Raw genomic sequence first — 19712 nt, 5'->3', positions numbered from 1 at the left:
GAAGGAAAGAAAGAGGGGGGGAAGGAAACCAAGGAAATTCTAAAGGCCGGAGACACCATGTCCAGCCTTTATGTTCTTCCTTCCTTGCTAGCCTTTCCCCTGGCCGCCTGCCCTTCCGCCTGGCCCTCCCCTCCCGCTCTGGGTGTCCTTACCGTTGGTCTCCCATGGCATTTGGGCTTTAATGTCAGGGCCACTCACTGAGAAACAGAAGCTTAGGCTGTGTCACGTGCAGGGCCTTGCGGGTGCGGAAGAAGACCGGGGGCGAGAAGATGCCGGTGCAGGTGATCGGGGACATCCTGGCAGCCGAGCTGTCGCACATGCAGGCCTACATACGCTTCTGTAGCTGCCAGCTGAACGGAGCAGCTCTGTTACAGCAGAAGACAGACGAAGACTCGGACTTCAAGGACTTTTTAAAGGTAACTCCTGCATGGGCCTCGCAGCCATCTTTTCTGGGGCCTTCTGAATCTGGAAGCAGTCGCCTGCATGGTCCATCAGGGAGTCTCAGCTGTGGAGGAGTCTCCAAAGGAAACACAGATGTGGCGGCGAATGTTCTGGTGACCTGACTTTTCTTTGGCACAGGAGCCATAATTTTGCCCATTGAGTAGTGGAGTCGTTTTTTAAGGTATTTTATTGGTGCATCACGACTGTACATCATAGGTTTAGTGTTACACAAATATACTCTTGGTGTATTTCTCCACATCCCAGTCCACTCTCTCCTCCCGAGTGATTTTTTTTAAAGCAAACTTATTTACCAGCTACTTTTCCTAAAGAAATAATCAAAACATCATTTTTTTTTTTTTTTTTTTTTTTTTTTTTTTGTGGTACTGGGGTTCCTGGAAGCCCTTATATCTCCGGGCTACTCCCAGACCTATTTTTACATTTTTATTTGGAAACAGGGTTTCCTAAGCCAGCGCGCGTGGCTGGCTTTGAACCTGCGTGATCCTCCTGTCTCCGCCTCCCAAGTGCAGAGATTACAAGCGTGCGCCACCACGCCCGGCTCATTTTTTAAAGTTTTATAAACTGAGAACGCCAGGTGTGATGGCGCATGGTTATAATCCCAGCATTTGGGAGGCTGAGACAGGAGGATCATGGTTCACAGACAGCCTCAGCTACTACTTAGTGAGGCCCTTTGCAACTCAGTGAGACCCTGTTTCAAAATAAAGAATAAAAACTAGGGCTAGGGGTGTATCTCAGAGGTAGAATGCCCCTGGGTTCCATCCCCAGTAATGCAAAAACAAACAAACAAATAAATTTTATAAACTGTATTTATTTAATGACCATCTTAACCCAGAAAAATATAAAATAGCTACTTAAATGTACAAAATGCAACAAGAGAAAGTAAAATTTCAAATAAATAGACAGGTGGGTGTGGCAGCACACTCCTGTAGTCCCAGCTTCTTGGGAGGCTGAGGTGGGAGGATACCTTGATCCCATAAGTTCAAGACCAGCCTAGGCAACATGGCAATATTCTGTAATTCTGTTTTAAAACAAAACAAAAATAAATAGGTGAATAAACTGAGGCAACAAGAAATGAGAGTAGAAAAGATAGCAGAAACTAACATAAAAATATACATATATATATAGTGTATATGTGTGATCCTATATATATATGTATATACCAAAAGTATGCGCAGATGTCATGGAAGCTTCCAGAAACTGATGGATGAGACGCGCAGAGTCGCTTTTATGATGCATGGTCATAAATTAAACAGGAGAAGCAGAATAGAGCCGTACTTCTGAGATCTAAATTCATCTACCAAGTGCACTTTATCCAGACATCCCAGGAGTCCCCACTCAGTGTTAATCTCAGTAACACACAGGGTGGGATCCAGACGGAAACGCGCCAAGCGCGGTGTGCATGGATGTACATGCTCTGAGCCTCACTGTGATACACGGTTACAGTGCTCCAGTAAAAGTATATTTTAAAAATGATCATTCCAGAGGACTAGCTCTTCTCTTCAGTACTAGGAGTAGAATCGAGAGACATGTTTTCCTCAGTCTCCTCTCTGATGGGGGACAGACATCTAAAATCTAAAACCTGCCGGGCGTGGTGGCGCAGGCTTGTAATCCCCGCGCTTGGGGGGCGGAGACAGGAGGATCGCGCTGGTTTGAAGCCAGCCTGGCTGGCTTAAGAGACCCTGTTTCCAAATCAAAAATATAAAATGGGTCTGGGAGTGTAGCCCGGAGGTCGAAGGGCTTCCAGGAACCCCAGTAGCACCACCAAAAATAAAATAAAATAAAACATAAAACCTCCAGCTGTGTTACCTGGTACAGGTAAGGGGCATGCTAAGGGTGACCAGAGAAGGGTCGTGGGAAGGAGGGGAGGCATCCCGGGGGACGCCTGGCCCAGGGGAAGCTTGGCCTGAGACTCTAAAAAGAGAGTGGGCGCGCACAGTCATCACCTGGCACACAGTAGGTGCCCAGTTGGTGGTAGCAAGTGCTTTTAAGGAGCAGGGATGGTGGGCTTGCCCGGGTGGAGCATTGGTGACGACTCCTGGGCAGCCTGTGGGCAGGTGGTGGTTGTGGATTGGGGCGGCCCACTCAGGAGTGGAGGTAGAAAAAAGGACTCTCATAAGGGAAGATGACTTCACTTGGGGGTCTGTTGAAATTAAAGTGCCTTTGAAGCTGGGCATGGTGGCACCTGCCTGTAATCCCAGTACTTGGGAGGCTGAGACAGGGGGATCACAGGTTCACGGCCAATCTCAGCAGCTTAGTGAGGCCTTCCACAATTTAGTAAGACCCTGTTTCGAAATAATAAATAAATAAGTAAAAAGGGCCAGGAGTAAAGCTCAGAGGTAGAATGTCCCTGGGTTTAATCCCTAGTACCAGTATACATACATACAAATACACACACACACGCACACACACTACATAAACATATACATATACATAAAATAAAAAAGAGCTTTGGGGTGTGGCTTGGCAGTAGAATGCCCCAGGTTCACTCCCCAGTACCAAATAAGTAAATGAAGTGCCTTTGAGATCAGGGAAGGAGGAGTGGGGCATGCGAGGGTGGAACTTCAGAGAACGCCTGGGTTACAGATGCTGGGCCTCAGCTGCGGGGAATTGGTGTAGACGGAGGAGGAGGAGGTGAAGATGGAGAAGGCCATGTCTGGGAAGGCACCAGGAGGCAGTGGTTCTAGGGGCAAAAGAGGAGCGACCGACCACACGGGCATCCAACAGCCTGTGACCAAGAGCTGAGGCACGGCTGCTGGGCTTGGCACACGGGCTGCCATTCCCGCTCTTAGCCTGATAGTCATCGCTTTTGATCCCGAGTTATTAGAAGAAATTGGCAATCTAAAGGTAGTCTGAGAGCTAAGTATGGTGGTGCACACCTATAATCTCAGTACTCGGGAGGCTAAGACGGGAGGATTCCAGGCTCGAGGCCAGCCTCAGCAACTTAAGAGCCTCAGCAACTTCTCAAGACCCTATTTCAAAATTAACAAATGAAAAGGGTTGGGGGGTGTAGCTTGGAGGTAGAATGCCCCTGGGTTTGATCCCCAATACCAAAAATGGAGGGAGGGAGGGATTGGGGGGGGGAGAGGGAGGGAGGGAGAAAGAGGGAAGAAAGGAAGGAAGGAAGGAAGCAAGCAAGAAAGAGGTGGTCAGAGGCGGGAGTGTGGCCAGTGCTTGCTTGTTTGGGCTGGGGCCCCGGTTTCCTCACAAGCTCTCAACTGTTCTGCAGAAGCTGGCCTCGGACCCCCGGTGTAAAGGAATGCCCCTCTCCAGCTTCCTGCTGAAGCCCATGCAGAGAATCACCCGCTACCCTCTGCTCATCCGCAGCGTGAGTGCGCGGGCTGGCCAGCGCGGGGGGAGGCAAGTGAGGGCTCCGAGTGCCCGCCCAGCCCCGTGCGTGGCGTGGTGCAGTGAAGCGCCCCCGCCTCCCCGTGGGCACGCTGCTGTGTGCGCCACAGGGACACGCGCGTGCAGTTCAGAAGGCTCGAGCCTGGAAGTGAGCAAACGAGAGCGGCGTCTGATGTCCCTGGGCAGCCCATCGTCAGCCCATCTCCCAGAAGCGTCCAGTCACCGTGCTTAGTAGGCTTCCCTGGGCCTGCAGCTGTGGGGCCTGCCTTGAGCCCAGAGAGCGCGGAGGTGTCAGTTCCCCACCAGCACGTCCAAGGGCTCCGTCTCCTGAGGCAAAATCCATCAGCCACCTGAGCACCTGGGCCACGTCCCGGGAGACTCCGCTCTAGCGTCCCGAGAGCCCAGTCCCGGCATCTTCTTCTTCACATCGTAATGTGGTTTCTCGAGGCAGTGTACCATATAAGAAGGCAGGCTTTGCCAAACAGTCACTGATAAGAGTTTACAAAGAAAAACAGCAGGAGTCATGTAAGACTGATGATACTGGATGCTTGACTTTTGATCCGGACGCTGTGAACTCAACATAGACCCCATGTTATAGATGCTTCTGCCAGACTCGCCCACTACTACAGGTCCCCAGCCCTGAACTGAAAAAGTTATGGCTGAAAATATGTTTCAGAATTCAGATACCATCTATTTATAATCCCCAGCCAGGCCTAGGCCAGCGCTCATAAGCAAACGCTAAAGTCCCTACTGTGAAATACATGAGTAGTCACTGAAAACAGACTAAGTAAATATGTCTTTTTGCATTCTGGGCTTGTGAACAAAGGACTGTGGGCCCATCTGACGAGAGCACAGAGTCCAGACAGCAGAGGTCTTGGATGGGCTGCTAATTTCCCGAGGAGCCACGCGGGTGTTGTGTGGTGGCGGTTTGTTTACATGCAACTCCAGTAGCTTGAAGCGAGAGAGTTCCAAGGGCACCTTTCCTTGTGCTGACGGTCTGACTTTATTGTATTTCTCCTGTGGCAGGGGAGTCTTTGCTTTCATCGGATTTTTCTTTTTCTTTCTTTTTTTTTTTTTTTTTTTTTTTTTTTGGTGGCACTGGGGTTCCTGGAAACCCTTCTACCTCCGGGGTACACTCCCAGACCTATTTTATATTTTTATTTAGAAACAGGGTCTCCTAAGCCAGCGCGCGCGGCTGGCTTCGAACCTGCGCGATCCTCCTGTCTCCGCCTCCCAAGCGCGGGGATTACAAGCGTGCGCCACCACGCCCGGCCTCATCAGATTTTTCTCAAGTGTCAGTGACTGCAAAAATACTGTGAACCCTTGCTATTCAGCAAGTGGACACACTTGTCAAAACTGCAGCCAGTTTATATTGAAGGTCCCTGACTTGAGTTACTGGAGGGCCAGAGGGAGGGACTCACGAGCATAGGCCTTTACCAGAACCCAGTGAGAGCAGCAGATCCGGGGAAGTACCCACCACCCCCAGGGGTTCCACCAAGGTGCCCGTCCCCGTCCCCCAGGCTGCTGGGACCCAGAGCTTCTCGAGGGCAGAGCTGTTACCTTGTTGACTGGCATTCCCAGTGCCCGGTGTCAGTCGTACGGGGGCTCAGAGGCCGAGTGAGCAGCTGGCAGGTGGGCGGGTGGATGGGTGACAGGCACAGAACCCCCCACACACACACACACAGGATGCCCTGTTCTCTCCTAGATTCTGGAGAACACCCCGGAGAGCCACGTGGACCATTCCTCCCTGAAGCTGGCCCTCGAGCGGGCGGAGGAGCTCTGCTCTCAAGTGAACGAGGGTGTTCGGGAGAAGGAAAATTCCGACCGGCTGGAGTGGATCCAGGCTCACGTGCAGTGTGAAGGTCTCGCCGAGGTGAGGCACCGCTCGGCCGGACAGATGCCAGGCAGCTCCTGGGCACGGACCCAGCTCCCGGCCTCCCCTAAGGCACACAGACGCGCCTGGGTGCAGCCCTCGTGCAGACAGTCCTTCTGGATTTCACCTTCCTGTCTCACAAAGACACGCAGTGTGGAGTTTTTGTTTTGAGTTCTTTGAATTCAGCTGGTAGAATCAGTATTCTGCACGGGTAACTATATCCCTTTCCACTGGGCCATTTGGAATTCGGACTCAAAGTCATGAAAGTAAAGACTTTTTTGTGTAAAGGTGAGCGGTTCCAGCCACACTGCCACCTACTGAACCCGACCACAGGACCACAGGACCCTCGGACCCGGGCGCTGGCCTCTCTGGGACACTGGGATGGTTTGTCCCGGGACTTACAAAATGCCGCTTCTTTCTCTTTCAGCAACTTATCTTCAACTCGCTCACCAACTGCCTGGGGCCCAGGAAGCTCCTGCACAGCGGGAAGCTGTACAAGACCAAGAGTAGCAAGGAGCTGCACGGCTTCCTCTTCAACGACTTCCTGCTTCTCACCTACATGGCCAAGCAGTTCGCCGTCTCCTCCGCCTCCGAGAAACTCTTCAGCTCCAAGTCCAACGCTCAGTTCAAAATGTACAAAACGGTGAGCGCCGCCCGCCCGGCGGGGCCTGGCCTGGCCATGCACTCTTCCTTCGCCACTACCCCTGGCCGCTCGTGGCCTCGGCAGGATCCAATTTTGAATTCTGGCTACCTCCTGGCAAACAGGATACCCCGTTCCTCCTCTCTCGACTCCAGCTTGGGGTTTCTGTAAACCCAGCCTGACACGGGGCAGGTGTCTGTGCAGAGAGCCTGTGGCGGCAGCGGCCATGGGCACTCAGAACTTCTGCCCCCAGTTCGGTTTGGCCCAGTCCACCCGTGTACTGACCTCTACAAAACAGAGGCTTTGCTTCTTCCTGGGTGAGCGACCTCAGACACCAGACCCCTTCCCGCTTCCCCACAAGGCTCTTCGAGACAGATCTCTCTGGGCGCAGGTGAGTGAGCGCCCTGGTTCTTCTCAAAGCCTGTGTTTCGGCCCTAATTCTTCCAGCCCATTTTCCTGAATGAAGTCCTGGTGAAACTGCCCACAGACCCTTCCAGCGATGAGCCCGTCTTCCACATTTCCCACATTGACCGAGTCTACACCCTCCGAACAGACAACATTAACGAGAGGTCAGTCCTAGCCACGCGTGGCCTGCCGTGAGTCCCAGGAGAAAGCTGGCGGCCCCTCCATAACCCGTTTCCCCTGTGCGTAGGTCCTACTAACTGCCCCAACCTCTCTGAACACGTCCCCCCGCTCCAGTCCCATGGTAGGCCTTGGCCTAGACGCAGTCACACTCCCAACACGCTTCCCGCTTCACAAGCTTGCAAAATGGCAGCTCCGGCGCCTGGGTCCCGCTGACATCCCGTCAGGGCCAGTCTCCAGTGGCACTCGTGACTGTGACCTCCGCACAGCCTCAGTCCCTCCCGCACCCCGCATCCTGCGGACCCGCGCACCCCGCTTCGCCTCGGGGCTCCCAGCAGACTCGCCTCCTCCTCTGCGCAGGTGCCTGAATTGCCATCCGGTGCTTAGCTGCGTCCCCAGTTCTGCGTCTCTTCACCCTGCCAGGGCTGGTGTCGTAACCAGCCGAGAACTATCTTTCCACATCTCAGTTCATCCTCAGTTAGCAGTGGAGTCTTAAGATTGACGTGCTTTCAGGTGTTTGACCTGCTAGAGCTGAGGTTAGCAAAAGAGAGAGGGCCAGAGCTGGCCGTGGTGGAGCCCGATGCCGCGTCCCCCACGGCCACGCTCTGCCTCTCCTCCAGGACGGCGTGGGTCCAGAAGATCAAGGTGGCCTCCGAGCAGTACATCGACACAGAGAAGAGGAAGCGGGAGAAGGCGTATCAAGGTACCGGGGTGTCCTGGAGGGATGCGAGCAGTCACCAGGGGCCGCGCACAGGGGGACACAGCCACTGCCCCGCAGTGCGGACCGGGCGAGGGGCTGGCGGAGCCCAAGCCGGCCCTCCCGCCGCAGCTGTCTGCAGCTGCTGATCTTCCTGAGCACCACATGCAGAAAGGGCCACCGGGAGGCAGATTGGGGGCCCCCTTCTCTGCAGCGAAACCTCTGAGCTGCTCCTTCACCACCAACTCTCCCTTCTGTTCATGAGCAACTCACTCCTGGGCCCATTTTGCTCCCTCTGACTCCACTTTCTGGGCTGTGCCTGCACTCTGCTCTGCCGGTGCTGCTCGGCCCCTCGCCCAGGACGGAGCCCCAGCCTGGCCGGCCCCTCCTGCAGCCCCGCCCACCAGCCGTCACTGCACACCGCATCCACTGCTGTGGGCTCTCCCGATGACCGGGCAGTGGCCTGCTCGGCCTTGGTCCTTCCCAGGCCCCACTGGCTGGGAGTCTAGGCTCCCCCTTCCCTGGGGACCCAGGCCAGCCCAAGGGTCCCATCCCTGCACCTTCTTTGTCTCCCTTGCCAGCTCTCCCTCTCCCCTTTCCCAGGAGTTCTGCCTCCTGTCTCTCACTCGTCAGCCAGCCTGGCATAGGGACCTGCCTCCTCAGGGCCTCGTGGTGGACCTGGCTGGCCTTCCCAAGCCCAGCTCTAGGCCAGCCCTCCCAGGGCCTACTCAAAGGCGCCTTTCCCCAGGCACTTCAGGATTTGTCAGCCTCCCTGAGAATTCCTGTGGATGGAAGGTGGTCCCTGGCCACCCAGACCTACCTCTGCCCTCTGACCCCTCCCCCATCGCCATCATCACCCCCCTTCCTTTGAGTGGCGTACACCTGCCATCTCCCAACCAGCTCTAGCACAGCCCGTTCACTCCACCACCATCTTTCCCCCTTTCAAAGCATTCCTTTTCCCGAGCTGCCTTTAGCACGCCGCTCCTGGCTGAAGTATCTTCCCTACCGCTTCCCCAGTTAAGGACAAACTTCTCACCCAAACTCGGGCCCCTCCCCGGCATTACCTGCTCCCTAGCCCCCACTTGCCACATCCCTGCCGTCCATCCTTCCGCAGCCCAGGGGATGGCCAGGCGCCCTGAACGGTCATCCTTGTTCTCCCTGCAGTCCATCCAAAAGGCTCCACCCCACCCAGAAATTCTTCCATTTTCAAGGTCCAAGTCTGACGGCACCCCCTCCCTGGCACCCAGCCACCCTGGCTTCTTCCTGCGTCAGACTCTGAACGTACTCCCTCTTGCGTCCACTCACATACCCCGAGCCTTCTCTTCTGTCTTGGTGACCATCGGCCCCTCCCAGCGGCCCCAGGCCCCTGCAGAGCCCTGCACGTGGCTCGTGTCTGGTGGGGCCCCATGTCCGCCACAGGTGTCCACTGTGTTCGTAGGACAGATCGCCCGCCCACTCAGCATAGCCCTCGGCTCTGCCCAGGACGCCGAGCCCAGTCCTCCCCTCCTCCTCCCGCCTGCCCGTCCCCAGCCACCCTCCCGTCCATGCCTCCTGTGCAGGCGCCAGCTACTGTGGTTGCAGCCTTTTGTGTTTTTTTTATTCAGGTTTCTCTTATTTTGTTCATTTTTCCTGAAAGGTATGTGTAAATTGGCTTTTGCTACCTACATATTATTTTAATGGCACTTTAAAAGCTTGCTATTGAAAAATCAATGATTGAATCATTTCATGAAACATAAAATGATCTCTTAATTGGCCCACAGCAGAAATCAAACTTTTTCTCTGAGTTCTGCTTACCATCCGTTTCTCTATGTACTGTTCTGTACTGTCCAGCTCTTTAGACGTTCATCGATTACTTGCCGTAATACCGATGGCTCGTGTAACTGAGCCTACAGAGGTGAGTCAGTACAGCCTCGAGGGAAGCCAGGCCCATTCCGAGGCCAAGGGGGGCCGCCTCTTCTGCAGAAGGCCAGCCGTGCTCGGAGCTCGAGAGCTAGCAGCTTGCCAAGTGTCTTTTCTGTTTGTTTTAAACCCTTAACCTGCTTCTCTAAACTTCGTGTTTATCTAGATAATGTGAGCTCAGTGACTCCTTTCTCTCTATCAAGAGCATTTTGAGTACATCCTTAAGTAGAACAAGCCTTAAGTAAAGCTGCCTTCTAAGCTGAGGTGTTTACTTACATGTAATTGGAATTTTGGTGAGTGGTTTAGACTTTAGGATCTGGTGTTTACATTTGACTCTGCTACTTAAAAGCTCTGTGTTGAGCACATGTCAGTCCCTTCTAAGTTTTTCCCACCTATAAAATGGGAGTTACTTAGCCGGGCGTGGTGGCGCACGCTTGTCATCCCAGCGCTTGGGAGGCTGAGACAGGAGGATCGCGCAGGTTCGAAGCCAGCCTCAGCTACTTAGTGAGGCTCTCGGCAACTTAGTGAGACCCTGTTTCCAAATAAAGTATAAGATAGGTCTGGGAGTATAGCCCAGAGGTAGAAAAGCCCATTGGGTTCCACCCCCAGTACCACAAAAATGAAAATGGGAATTACTTTATAAGATAGTTATGCAATTTGAATATAATTATGTAAAGACCTAGCACATTCCTAACACAAGGAAAGTATCCAATAATTGCTGAACAGATACCATGTATTACTATGTTATTACTATTACTATTTGCTAAGCTATTAAGGGCTAATACTAGGATGCATACAGCAGCCTTGTGCCATGACGGTTCCTCTCTGGCAAGGAGACACACGTTACACTGACCTTCAGACCCAGAGGCTGTGGGTGCTCCTAAGTCAAGGGCAGGGACGCAGGGAAGGGAGAAGGGCTCTGGGCGGCAGCTGTGAGGTTGACAAGGCTCCTGGAGGTCGAGGCGGGCTGATGGGCAGAGGCAGCAGAGGCCTCCCTCCAGGCGGCACATGAGGGAAAGCACCCAGCAGCCAGTGCTGGCCGCGGTGCCATGCAGCGGCAGGTGAGGCCGGGCAGCACTGGAGGTAGAGACCCTGAGGGCTGGGGTGGACTCAGGTAGAGCGTGTGCTTAGAGCACAGGCCCTGGCTCTCAAGGAAGACTGTGCAGGTCTAGAGGTTTGCACCCCCGCTCCGCCGTGTGCGTCCTCAGGAAACTAACACGGTGCGCCTTCCTCTTTTGCAGCCCGCTCTCAAAAGACTTCGGGCATTGGGCGTCTGATGGTGCATGTGGTTGAAGCTACAGAGTTAAAAGCCTGTAAACCGAATGGTAAATGCTTCTTTTCTTCAGCCCACTCTCTGCTGCTGACCCTTCGAAACACTGAACGAGGGGGAGCTTTTCACAAGCCAGTGTTTCTAGTGCTAGTAAGCTACTGCCTGGGCCACACCGTCACTCTGGTTCCCAGTAAGCACCCAGGCCTGCCTTCCCCCGTGCTTCAGCACCCAAGAGCCACACGGCAAGTTGCTGGCATATGCCCAGGCCGTGGGGAGCAGGCCTTCGAGCTCGCAGCCGCTGCCTGGGGGGATAGTGATGCTGCCATGTTGAGAACAGAGGCCTTAGTGCTACCGCACCAGGCTGCTGTGGTCCGCTGGGCAGGGGCTCCTGCTGGGTGGCCTGGCGAGGCTGCCCTGCGCATCCTGCTTCTGCTCCAGGATGCCCGTTACTCACTCCTTTTACTGGCCACACCCCATGTGTCCGTGGTTGGTTTCTGTTCAGGAAAGAGCAATCCATACTGCGAAATCAGCATGGGCTCCCAGAGCTACACCACCAGAACCCTCCAGGACACGCTGAGTCCCAAGTGGAACTTTAACTGCCAGTTCTTCATCAAGGACCTTTACCAGGACGTGCTGTGTCTCACCATGTTTGACCGGGACCAGTTCTCTCCAGACGGTAAGTGTAACTTCACTAGGTCTGGAGGTGTTCCTCTCCCTGGAATGTAGGCTCTGGATCTGGGGTGCCCGTGCCACCGATGGGAAGTAAGCCTGTGTCAGCTCACTTGGGCAGCAGTGGGTGCCCTTCTTCAGGGGAGGAGACAGCCTCAGCTGTGTCTTAGATCCTGGGCCCTAGTCACTACCTATATGCATAGGGCAAACGCTGCTCCTGGTGTATACAGAACGGGTAGGACATTCTCTGACCAGAAAGACTTGAATATCAAATAGGCAGCTGCTCTCAGACAAATCTGTGCCTGGAAACTTGTCAGGCTGAGACAGGAGGAGTGCGGGTTTGAGGACAGCCTCAGCAATGCAGCGAAACGCTCAGCAACCTAGCAAGACCCTATTTCAAAAAATATGTATAACAATATAATAAAATAAGAGAGGGCCGGGGGCCTAGCTTGGAGGTAGGATGCCACTGTTTTCAGTGCCCGGTACCACAAATCTGTTGTCTCATGCATGCATCCATTCACACTATCCATCAGTCAATAATTCAGCCTCATCAATAATCTAAAAGAAGTCCCTTGCTTGGGATTTGAAAGTTTATGAATCCTGCCTCATACACTACTCCTGAGATCGTTATTTTAATCAATTTTATAAAGAACGCAGATTTTTGACCTCCACGTAATGTTCATTCACCAGATTTCCTGGGCCGGACTGAAGTTCCAGTGGCAAAAATTCGAACAGAACAAGAAAACAAAGGCCCCACCACCCGCCGGCTGCTGCTGCACGAGGTCCCCACCGGGGAGGTCTGGGTCCGCTTTGACCTGCAGCTTTTTGAGCAAAAGCCGGCCCCCTAGGGGCCTGGGGAGGACAGCACCCGGGATCTGCCCCCAGGCCGGGGCCAGAGACCGAGGCCACGCCTGGCGCTAAGCAGCATCACGCGGCTTCAGCCATCGCAGAGCCACGCACGCGGGGCCTGTATCTCATTGCGCGCTAGTCGCTGGCGATCTATGCAAACGCGACCTTCCCCAGAAACCAGCCTGCAGCTCAGTGCCTTGTACGAGGTGTGAACACGTTCAGCCGTATTCAGATGCCAGGTTTCCATTTTCAGGGCTATAAAAGTATTATGTGGAAATGAGGCATCGGACCAGCAGACGCCGCCACCGGGCGACCGTGTCCCTGGTGGAGCGGCGCGGGGCGCTGGCGCCATTCCACACCCTGTGGCCCCGCGGCCACAGCACTCAGGAGGGGGGTCGGGGCGCCGCCTGGGGGCGCGCAGCCCGACACTGAGGGCGTCTACTCGTGCACTGAATAAAACAGAAACTTGATCATTTTATTCCCGACTAGATTTTCTCATTCTCTGCTATGACAATAGAGTTTGAAATAGAAGGGGGAAAGCTTGATATACTTTAAATACTGTGAACTCTAATAATGTGGAAAATATTTTTCAACCTTAATTTTCTGAAGTATAAATTATTTATGTAAATTCCTTGTTTTGCATACTTCATAGGACATTACATCTTTAAGCTTTATCATTGCCAATATGTACAGAAAGAGAATAAAAGTAAAAGTTTATGAATGTACCCTCTTTCGAAGCTTGACTGGTTTACTTTCTACGTAAAAGGCTCTGAAGATGTAACTTCAGAGGCTATTCTAAGGAAAACAGGTCCTTTTCCGGTACGCTGGGAAAAACCAAAGGTGGGGGGCTGGGCCCGAGACCCAGAGCCTGGCCGGACTCTGCCGCCAGCGCCCACTGTGCCCCTGGCGTACCTACCTTTCTGGGGCTCAGTCTCTTCAGTGTCCACAATGGGTGGTGTATGGGAGCTCCCCGGGCCCTGGTGAGGCCTTCTGCTCCCCTGCTGGAGCAGAAACCGCAGGGGTAACGTACAAGGGAGGCAATGCACAGGGCAGGGCTGTCCGGCAACTCCCTGAGCCCTCCCGAGCCCTGTCCTTCCTCCTGCCCCCTGTCCTGTCAGGTCACATCCACACCTGCCCAGGCCACTTGTTTGGCTTTTGAATTTTGAAATATGAGATTTGTTTTGAATAATGATGAAAGTAAAGTCTTAAACGCTAACTTCCTACCTAATAAATAAAAGGAAAGATCTGTCCTTTGAAAGAATCGCTCAGGCCCCAGGGGCCTCCGTGCGTCCAGTGGGAGGCCCAGCAGATGGGCCTCACGCAGCCTGGAAGTCTCCCTGCGGGGAGGGACCCAGAGCCCCCTCCAGGGGCAGGCTGCTGTGGCAGGGGAGGGGCTAGCGCCTCCTAGAGAGGGCTCACAGTCTTAGCGCTCTGTCCACTTTACGAGGTAAGAGTGTGTGTGAGAACAGACTCTCGGGGTCATGGCCAGGACTGACTTAGAACACAGCGCGGCGCTTTCAAGCTAGCGACTGAGCCGCAAGTACTGAGAGAGAATAATGCCATTTTGCTCCAGTACGTGGGAGGCTGAGACAGGAGGATCGCAGGTTCACAGCCAGCCTCAGCAACGTAAGCCCTCCAAAACTTAGACTCTTTCAAAATAAAAAATAAGCCAGGCGTGGTGGCGCACGCATGTAATCCCAGTGCTTGGGAAGCTGAAACAGGAGGATCACAGGTTCGCAGCCAGCCTCAGCTACTTAGTGAGGCTCTCAGCAACGTAGTGAGACCCTGTTTCAAAATAAAAAATCTGGCTGGGGGTGTAACTCAGAGGTAGAAGATCCCTGGGTTCAATCCCCAGTACCACAAAAAAAGAGAAAATAAATAATGCTATCTTGCTATTAAAACTCTTCAATTAAGACACAACCCCAAACATGCCTGGTTCACAGAGTCCAGTAAATGGTAACTGCCATCATTTGGACACTCTGTACAGGAAGGTAAGGTCCAGAGTGTGAAAACATGGCCGCAGTGTGGTCACTATTGCCCGGACCCTGCCAGCGAGTCGGCAGAGCCGCAGTACCTTCTCGCCTTGCCGGGCTATCCTGTGCAGGGCGGCCAGGTGCTTCCCCAGCATGTCTGCCGTCATCGCTCTTCTCTCCCCGGGCCGTGGCCCCCATCTCTGCCGGCGCTCCCCAGGTGCCCAGGAGTAGGGTCTCTGTGGTCGGGTCCCTGAGGCCTGTAGACAGAGAGAAGGGCTCCGGCTGGTGTGGGGCCCGGGCTCCGGAGCAGAGGGGACCCTGCGGGGCCTTCCCAACCCCGAGCCTTCTTCCCCCGTGTCTTCCGCCCCACCTGGCTTCTGCAACTCTCACCCGAGGCGTCCATATCTTGGGCTGCACATAAGTCTCTTTTTTTTTTTTTTTTTTTTTTCAGTACTGAGGATGGAACCCAGGGTCACTGTACCTCTCAGCTACACCCCAGCCCTATTTTTTAGTCTTTTTATTTTTTGAAACAGGGTCTCACTGAGTCGCGAAGGGCCTCGCTAAGTAGCTGAGGCTGTCCACAAACCACCATCCTCCGGTCTCAGCCTCCCGAATGCTGGGATTACAAGCGTGTGCCGCCACCACGCCCGGCTCTGCGGCACTTCTTTTTTTATTTCTTTTTATTGGTGCGTTGTAGCCATACATCTTAATGGACTAAAAGGCTTGTGGAGGCATACAAGCACACATCGCCCAATTAGCCCCTACTCGACCCCACCCCATTCCCTCCCCATCCCTCCTTCCCACGCTTCGCTTGGTGATTGACTTTGATCGCACATACTTCTTTTGTTTTGTTTTGTTTTTTGTTTTTGGTGGTACTGGGGTTCCCAGACCTATTTTTTTATATTTTTCTGTGGAAACAGGGTCTCTTAAACCAGCACTGGCTTCGAACCTGCGCGATCCTCCTGTCTCCACCTCCCAAGCGTGGGGATTATAAGCGTGCACCACCACGCCCGGCTGCACATACTTCTTAAAGGCGTGGCAGAGGTGACCAGCTGGCCACCAAGTGCTCGCCTGTAGGGCTCTCTGTAGGACGACCTCGCCCAGCACCCTCGCGCTCTCCAGTTAGGGACAGCCATGTGACTGGCCCTACCCCGCAGGGTATCAGGGCAAGTAACACAGGCCACCTCCCGATCCGGCCCACACCGCACACCAGGACACAACTCCCTTTTCCAGTTGACAGGAATGAGTCTGTGGGAGTCAGGTCCCAAAGATGATGAAAGGTCCTGAAAGGGGGACCACCTACTGACTCGCCCAGTACTGATACACGAACAAAAAGTATGCTTCGACTGTGTTTAAACCACTGTCTGCTCGTGGGACCCCTGGGTGACAGCAGGTCTCCTTCCATACCATAAAAGTTGAGTGGACTACAGTCACACCAGGACCTGGAGTAAGCAAGCAGCACTACATCAAACTAAAAACTGTCTACATAGCAAAGGAAACAAAACAACAGGCAGCCCGAAGGATGGGGAAACACGTGCGAGCCAGAGTCAACGGGGTCACCGTCCAAGGCATGCAAGAAGTCATACAGCTCCGTAACAAAAACACCCAACACACAATGCAAAAATGGAAGGAGAGCCAGGCGTGGCGGTGCATGCTTGTGATCCCGATACTTGGGAGGCTGAGTGAGGAGGATCACGGGTTCCAGGCCAGCCTCAGCAACTTAGCAAGACCTAGCTTTAAAAAAAAGTCTGGCCGGGCGTGGTGGCGCACGCTTGTGATCCCCGCGCTTGGGAGGCTGAGACAGGAGGATCGCACGGGTTCAAAGCCAGCCTCAGCTACTTAGTGAGGCTCTCAGCAACTTAGTGAGACCCTGTTTTCAAATAAAATAGAAAATAGGTCTAGGAGTATAGCCCAGAGGTAGAAAAGCCTCTGGGTTCCACCCCCAGTACCACACACAGAAAAAAAAAGTCTGGGGGTGTAGCTCAGAGGTAGAATGCCGTGGGCTCAATCCCCAGACACACACACACACGCGCGCATACACACTACCACACTACCTTCCTCCCATGATGCACCACTCTCAGCAATGGCCCAAAGCAACTAGGACCACCTGACCATGGACTTGAACCTAAAACTGTGAGCTACAGAAGCCTTTTCTCTCTCTTTTTTCCTTTTATAGAATATTTATTCTAAAATAATCATACTGTACAAATTCAGATAGAACATCCTCAATGAAGCCTCTTCATTCAAACAAGCAAATGTAACAGGTAGTAGGAAATTGGCAGAAGGACCCTTAACTAGTCCCCTCTGGCAGGTGCCTTCGCCCTCACTTGGAAGGGCGCCATCTGCACCTGAGAGTGAGTCTGGGTCCTGCCTCTGCCGAATTTCTGGCTTTCTTCACCCAAGGCCTCCGGGCCCAGGGATCCCATCAGTGCCCAGGGCGGAAGCGCCAGGGTCAGCTCCTCCATGTAAGATGAGTGCTGCCCGCCTCCTGGTTCACTCCCTCTTGGCTCCTGCCTCCTCTGCCCTCCAGGCGGCCCTGGTCCTCCAAGGCGGCCTTGCCAGGGGCTCCGCTTGGGGACTGGATGGGGCTGGCTGGTGGGTTGCAGAGCCCAGCCCACCAGCCCCGCCCCAGGCCTCGGCCAGGCTCACCAGAACCTTCTCAGCCTCTTTGTTCTCCTGGTTGAGCTTGGAGGAAAGGAACTGCCTTTCAAACGCAATCTGACTTAGGTCCACAGCTGTCTTCTCCTTATCTGGTGCGGGCTTCTCTTCTGCACAGGAGAGCTTTTCGGAACTGTAAGAGAAGTCCATCAAGAGTCTGAAGACAGAGGCTTATACCACAGCAGAAAATCATTGCCAGCTACTCCTCTGAACACACAAAAGAACTTGAAAAACATAACACTAAAAGAATACCCCTCCCAGAAATGTGTGATTGAACCGAACAGTCACTTCTCAAAAGAAGAACCACAATGGCTAATAAATGCATGAAAAAAAATGTTCAGCATTATTACCAATCAAGGAAACGCAAATCAAAACTAACTGAAGCTGGGCATGGTGGCGCACGCTTGTCATCCCAGCATTTGGGAGGCTGAGACAGGAGGATCACAATTCATAGACAGCCTCAGCTACTTAGTGAGGCCCTTTGCAACTCAGTGAGATCCTGATTCAAAATAAGGAATAAAAAATAGGGCTGGGGGTGTAGCTCAGAGGTAGAATGCCCAGTACTATATATATATATAATTTGTGCAAAAGTAGCTAATATCACATTTAATCATATACCAACACACTACAGATAGATTTCATGCTATGTAAATTATCTTCCTTCCTTCCTTCTTTCCTTTTCCTTCAGTACTAAAGATTGAACTCAGGGGAGTTCTACCTCCAGGCACGCCCCCAAAACTCTTATTATTATTATTATTATTTTTGGTGGTACTGGGGGTGGAACCCAGGGGCTTTCTACCTCCGGGCTAGACTCCCAGACCTATTTTCTATTTTATTTGGAAACAGGGTCTCACTAAGTTGCCGAGAGCCTCACTAAGTAGCTGAGGCTGGCTTCGAACCCGTGCGATCCTCCTGTCTCAGCCTCCCAAGCGCGGGGATTACAAGCGTGCGCCACCACGCCCGGCTTCCCAACTCTTTTACTTTTTGTTTTGAAACAGTCTCACAAGGTTGCTACGAGTCCTGCTAAGTTGCTGAGGCTGCTTCTTAATATTTTTAAGAGTAAATGCTTTAAGATTCTATTTATATAAAATTCGGGCCTAGGCAAGATGGGCAGTATTGTTTAAGAACACAAAGGTAGTTGACGGGGAAAGCGAAGGGTGCAGACGGCTGGGCTGAGGAGGAGGATGCGCCGTTCCTACACAGGGCTGGCGAGTTCACCTGACCGGCCTGTGGACTGGCTAAGTGGTTTATGTCTTATAGTGTCCTCTACATCAATTATAGAATACAAAGGTGATAATAATAAAATTGTAAATCACTGCCAGACCTGATGGCACATGTCTGTAGTCCCAGTTGTTGGGAGGCTGAGAAGGAAAAATCACAGGTTCAAGGACAGCCTCGCCAACATGGCAAGATTCTTAGCAACCTAGGGAGACCTCGTTTCAAAATTAAAAATAAATAAAAAGGAAGTGTAGTGCCACGCATGTGACACAAGCTCGTGATTCTAGTACTTGAAAGGCTGAGGCAGGAGGATTGCAGGTTTGAGGACAGCCTCAGCAAGTAGCAAGACTTTCGTCAACCTAGGGAGACCCTGTTTTCTTTTTTCTTTCTTTATTATTTATTTATTTATTTATTTTGCGGTACTAGGGATGAAACCCAGGGTGCAGTCTACCTCCAAGCTACACCCCCTGCCCTATTGTTATTCTTTATTTTGAAACAGGGTCTCACTAAGTTGCAGAGGGCCTCACTAAGTAGCTGAGGCTGGCAGTGAACCTGCAATCCTCCTGTCTCAGCCTCCCAAGTACTGGAATTACAAGTGTGCACCACCATGCCTGGCTGAGACCCTGTTTTCAAAATAAAAATAAGATAGGACTGGGGGGTGTCACTCAGAGGTAGAATGACCCTGGGCTCAATCCCTAGTACCACAAAATAGGGGGTTGTAGGTCTGAGGTGGTATGCCCCTGGGTCAATTCCCAGTAACACACACACACACACACACACACACACACACACACACACACATATCCTATAAATCACTAAAAGAACAACAGAACTAGTTACAAGATGCACCTTAGAGAATAAACTAAACCGCACGCGAGACATACGGCTTGTCTGTGCTGGCGTGGTACCTGGGCGAGGTGCGGGGCCTGCTTCTCCAGGAGCACGCAGAGGCTTTGGGCCTCTCTTTCGGAGTCGCCCTGCGTGGCGGGGCCGTGAACTGCGGCAGTTTGGCGGGCCGGCTGCTCTCCGCTCCTCTCCGCTCTTTCGCTAGGTGTTGTTTTTCTAAGGGAAACAAGACGTGGCCATCAACGCCAGCCGCTCTCGGGGCAGGAGCCCATTTGGCCATCAGTCGAAAGCCATCACAAAGCACCTGTCTCAGCCGGGAGACCGGCTCTGGTCTCTTCGTCTGCCCTGTGCTGTCTTCGAAGCAGGGGCTCACAAGACGGAGGGACTGTCACCTACCAAAAAAAAGAGTGACACTTTGAAGACCCCAGTGCGGTTTGCATTCGAGTTTCAAATGTGACCTAAGCTTTCAAGGGCAGCCTTCCCGGATGCCAAAGCAACTGAGGATAAAGACCCAGGTTTTCCACAGAGCAGTGGAAGAGCCAGGGTCGCCTGGCCCAGATGGAGACATTTCATTGAGCTTCTTGAATGACTGGGCGGAGGGAGGGAGGGAGGCCTAACAGAAGAGACGCTCCTTGTCGCAGTCAGTCAGCACTGGCCGGGTCACTAGTGCCACCCCCAGGGCAGGCCCTGTCCTCAAGGGTCCCTCAGCAGACAACACAGGTGCCCTGGTCACG

The 19712-nt window shown here is 53.0% G+C and overlaps 2 protein-coding genes across 5 annotated transcripts in view; one reads left to right on the top strand and one right to left on the bottom strand.

Annotated features, from left to right (window-relative positions):
* ITSN2 (intersectin 2) overlaps positions 1–12282 on the top strand; it is a gene marked incomplete at both ends in the record, with an annotated part of 129304 nt that extends 117022 nt beyond the window's left edge. For all 4 annotated transcript variants that reach the window (XM_080711858.1, XM_080711857.1, XM_080711856.1 and 1 more), the window contains 9 exons: positions 233–416; positions 3686–3784; positions 5510–5677; positions 6105–6320; positions 6765–6886; positions 7520–7602; positions 10737–10820; positions 11268–11441; positions 12125–12282. In XM_080711858.1, the coding sequence (XP_080567984.1) occupies positions 233–416; positions 3686–3784; positions 5510–5677; positions 6105–6320; positions 6765–6886; positions 7520–7602; positions 10737–10820; positions 11268–11441; positions 12125–12282 (1288 nt within the window). The remainder of the gene's footprint in view (positions 1–232; positions 417–3685; positions 3785–5509; positions 5678–6104; positions 6321–6764; positions 6887–7519; positions 7603–10736; positions 10821–11267; positions 11442–12124) is intronic.
* Positions 12283–16708: 4426 nt separating this feature from the next.
* FAM228A (family with sequence similarity 228 member A) overlaps positions 16709–19712 on the bottom strand; it is a gene marked incomplete at both ends in the record, with an annotated part of 7503 nt that continues 4499 nt past the window's right edge. Inside the window, 4 exon segments of the mRNA XM_080711331.1 lie at positions 16709–16909; positions 16912–17047; positions 19017–19194; positions 19301–19370. Of these exon segments, the coding sequence (XP_080567457.1) occupies positions 16709–16909; positions 16912–17047; positions 19017–19194; positions 19301–19370 (585 nt within the window).

This window comes from Muscardinus avellanarius (assembly GCF_963383645.1).
Source record: "Muscardinus avellanarius genome assembly, chromosome: 15".
Lineage (NCBI taxonomy): Eukaryota > Metazoa > Chordata > Mammalia > Rodentia > Gliridae > Muscardinus > Muscardinus avellanarius.
The sequence above is the reverse complement of the archived record's forward strand: the minus strand, read 5'-3'. Positions and strand labels throughout refer to the sequence as shown.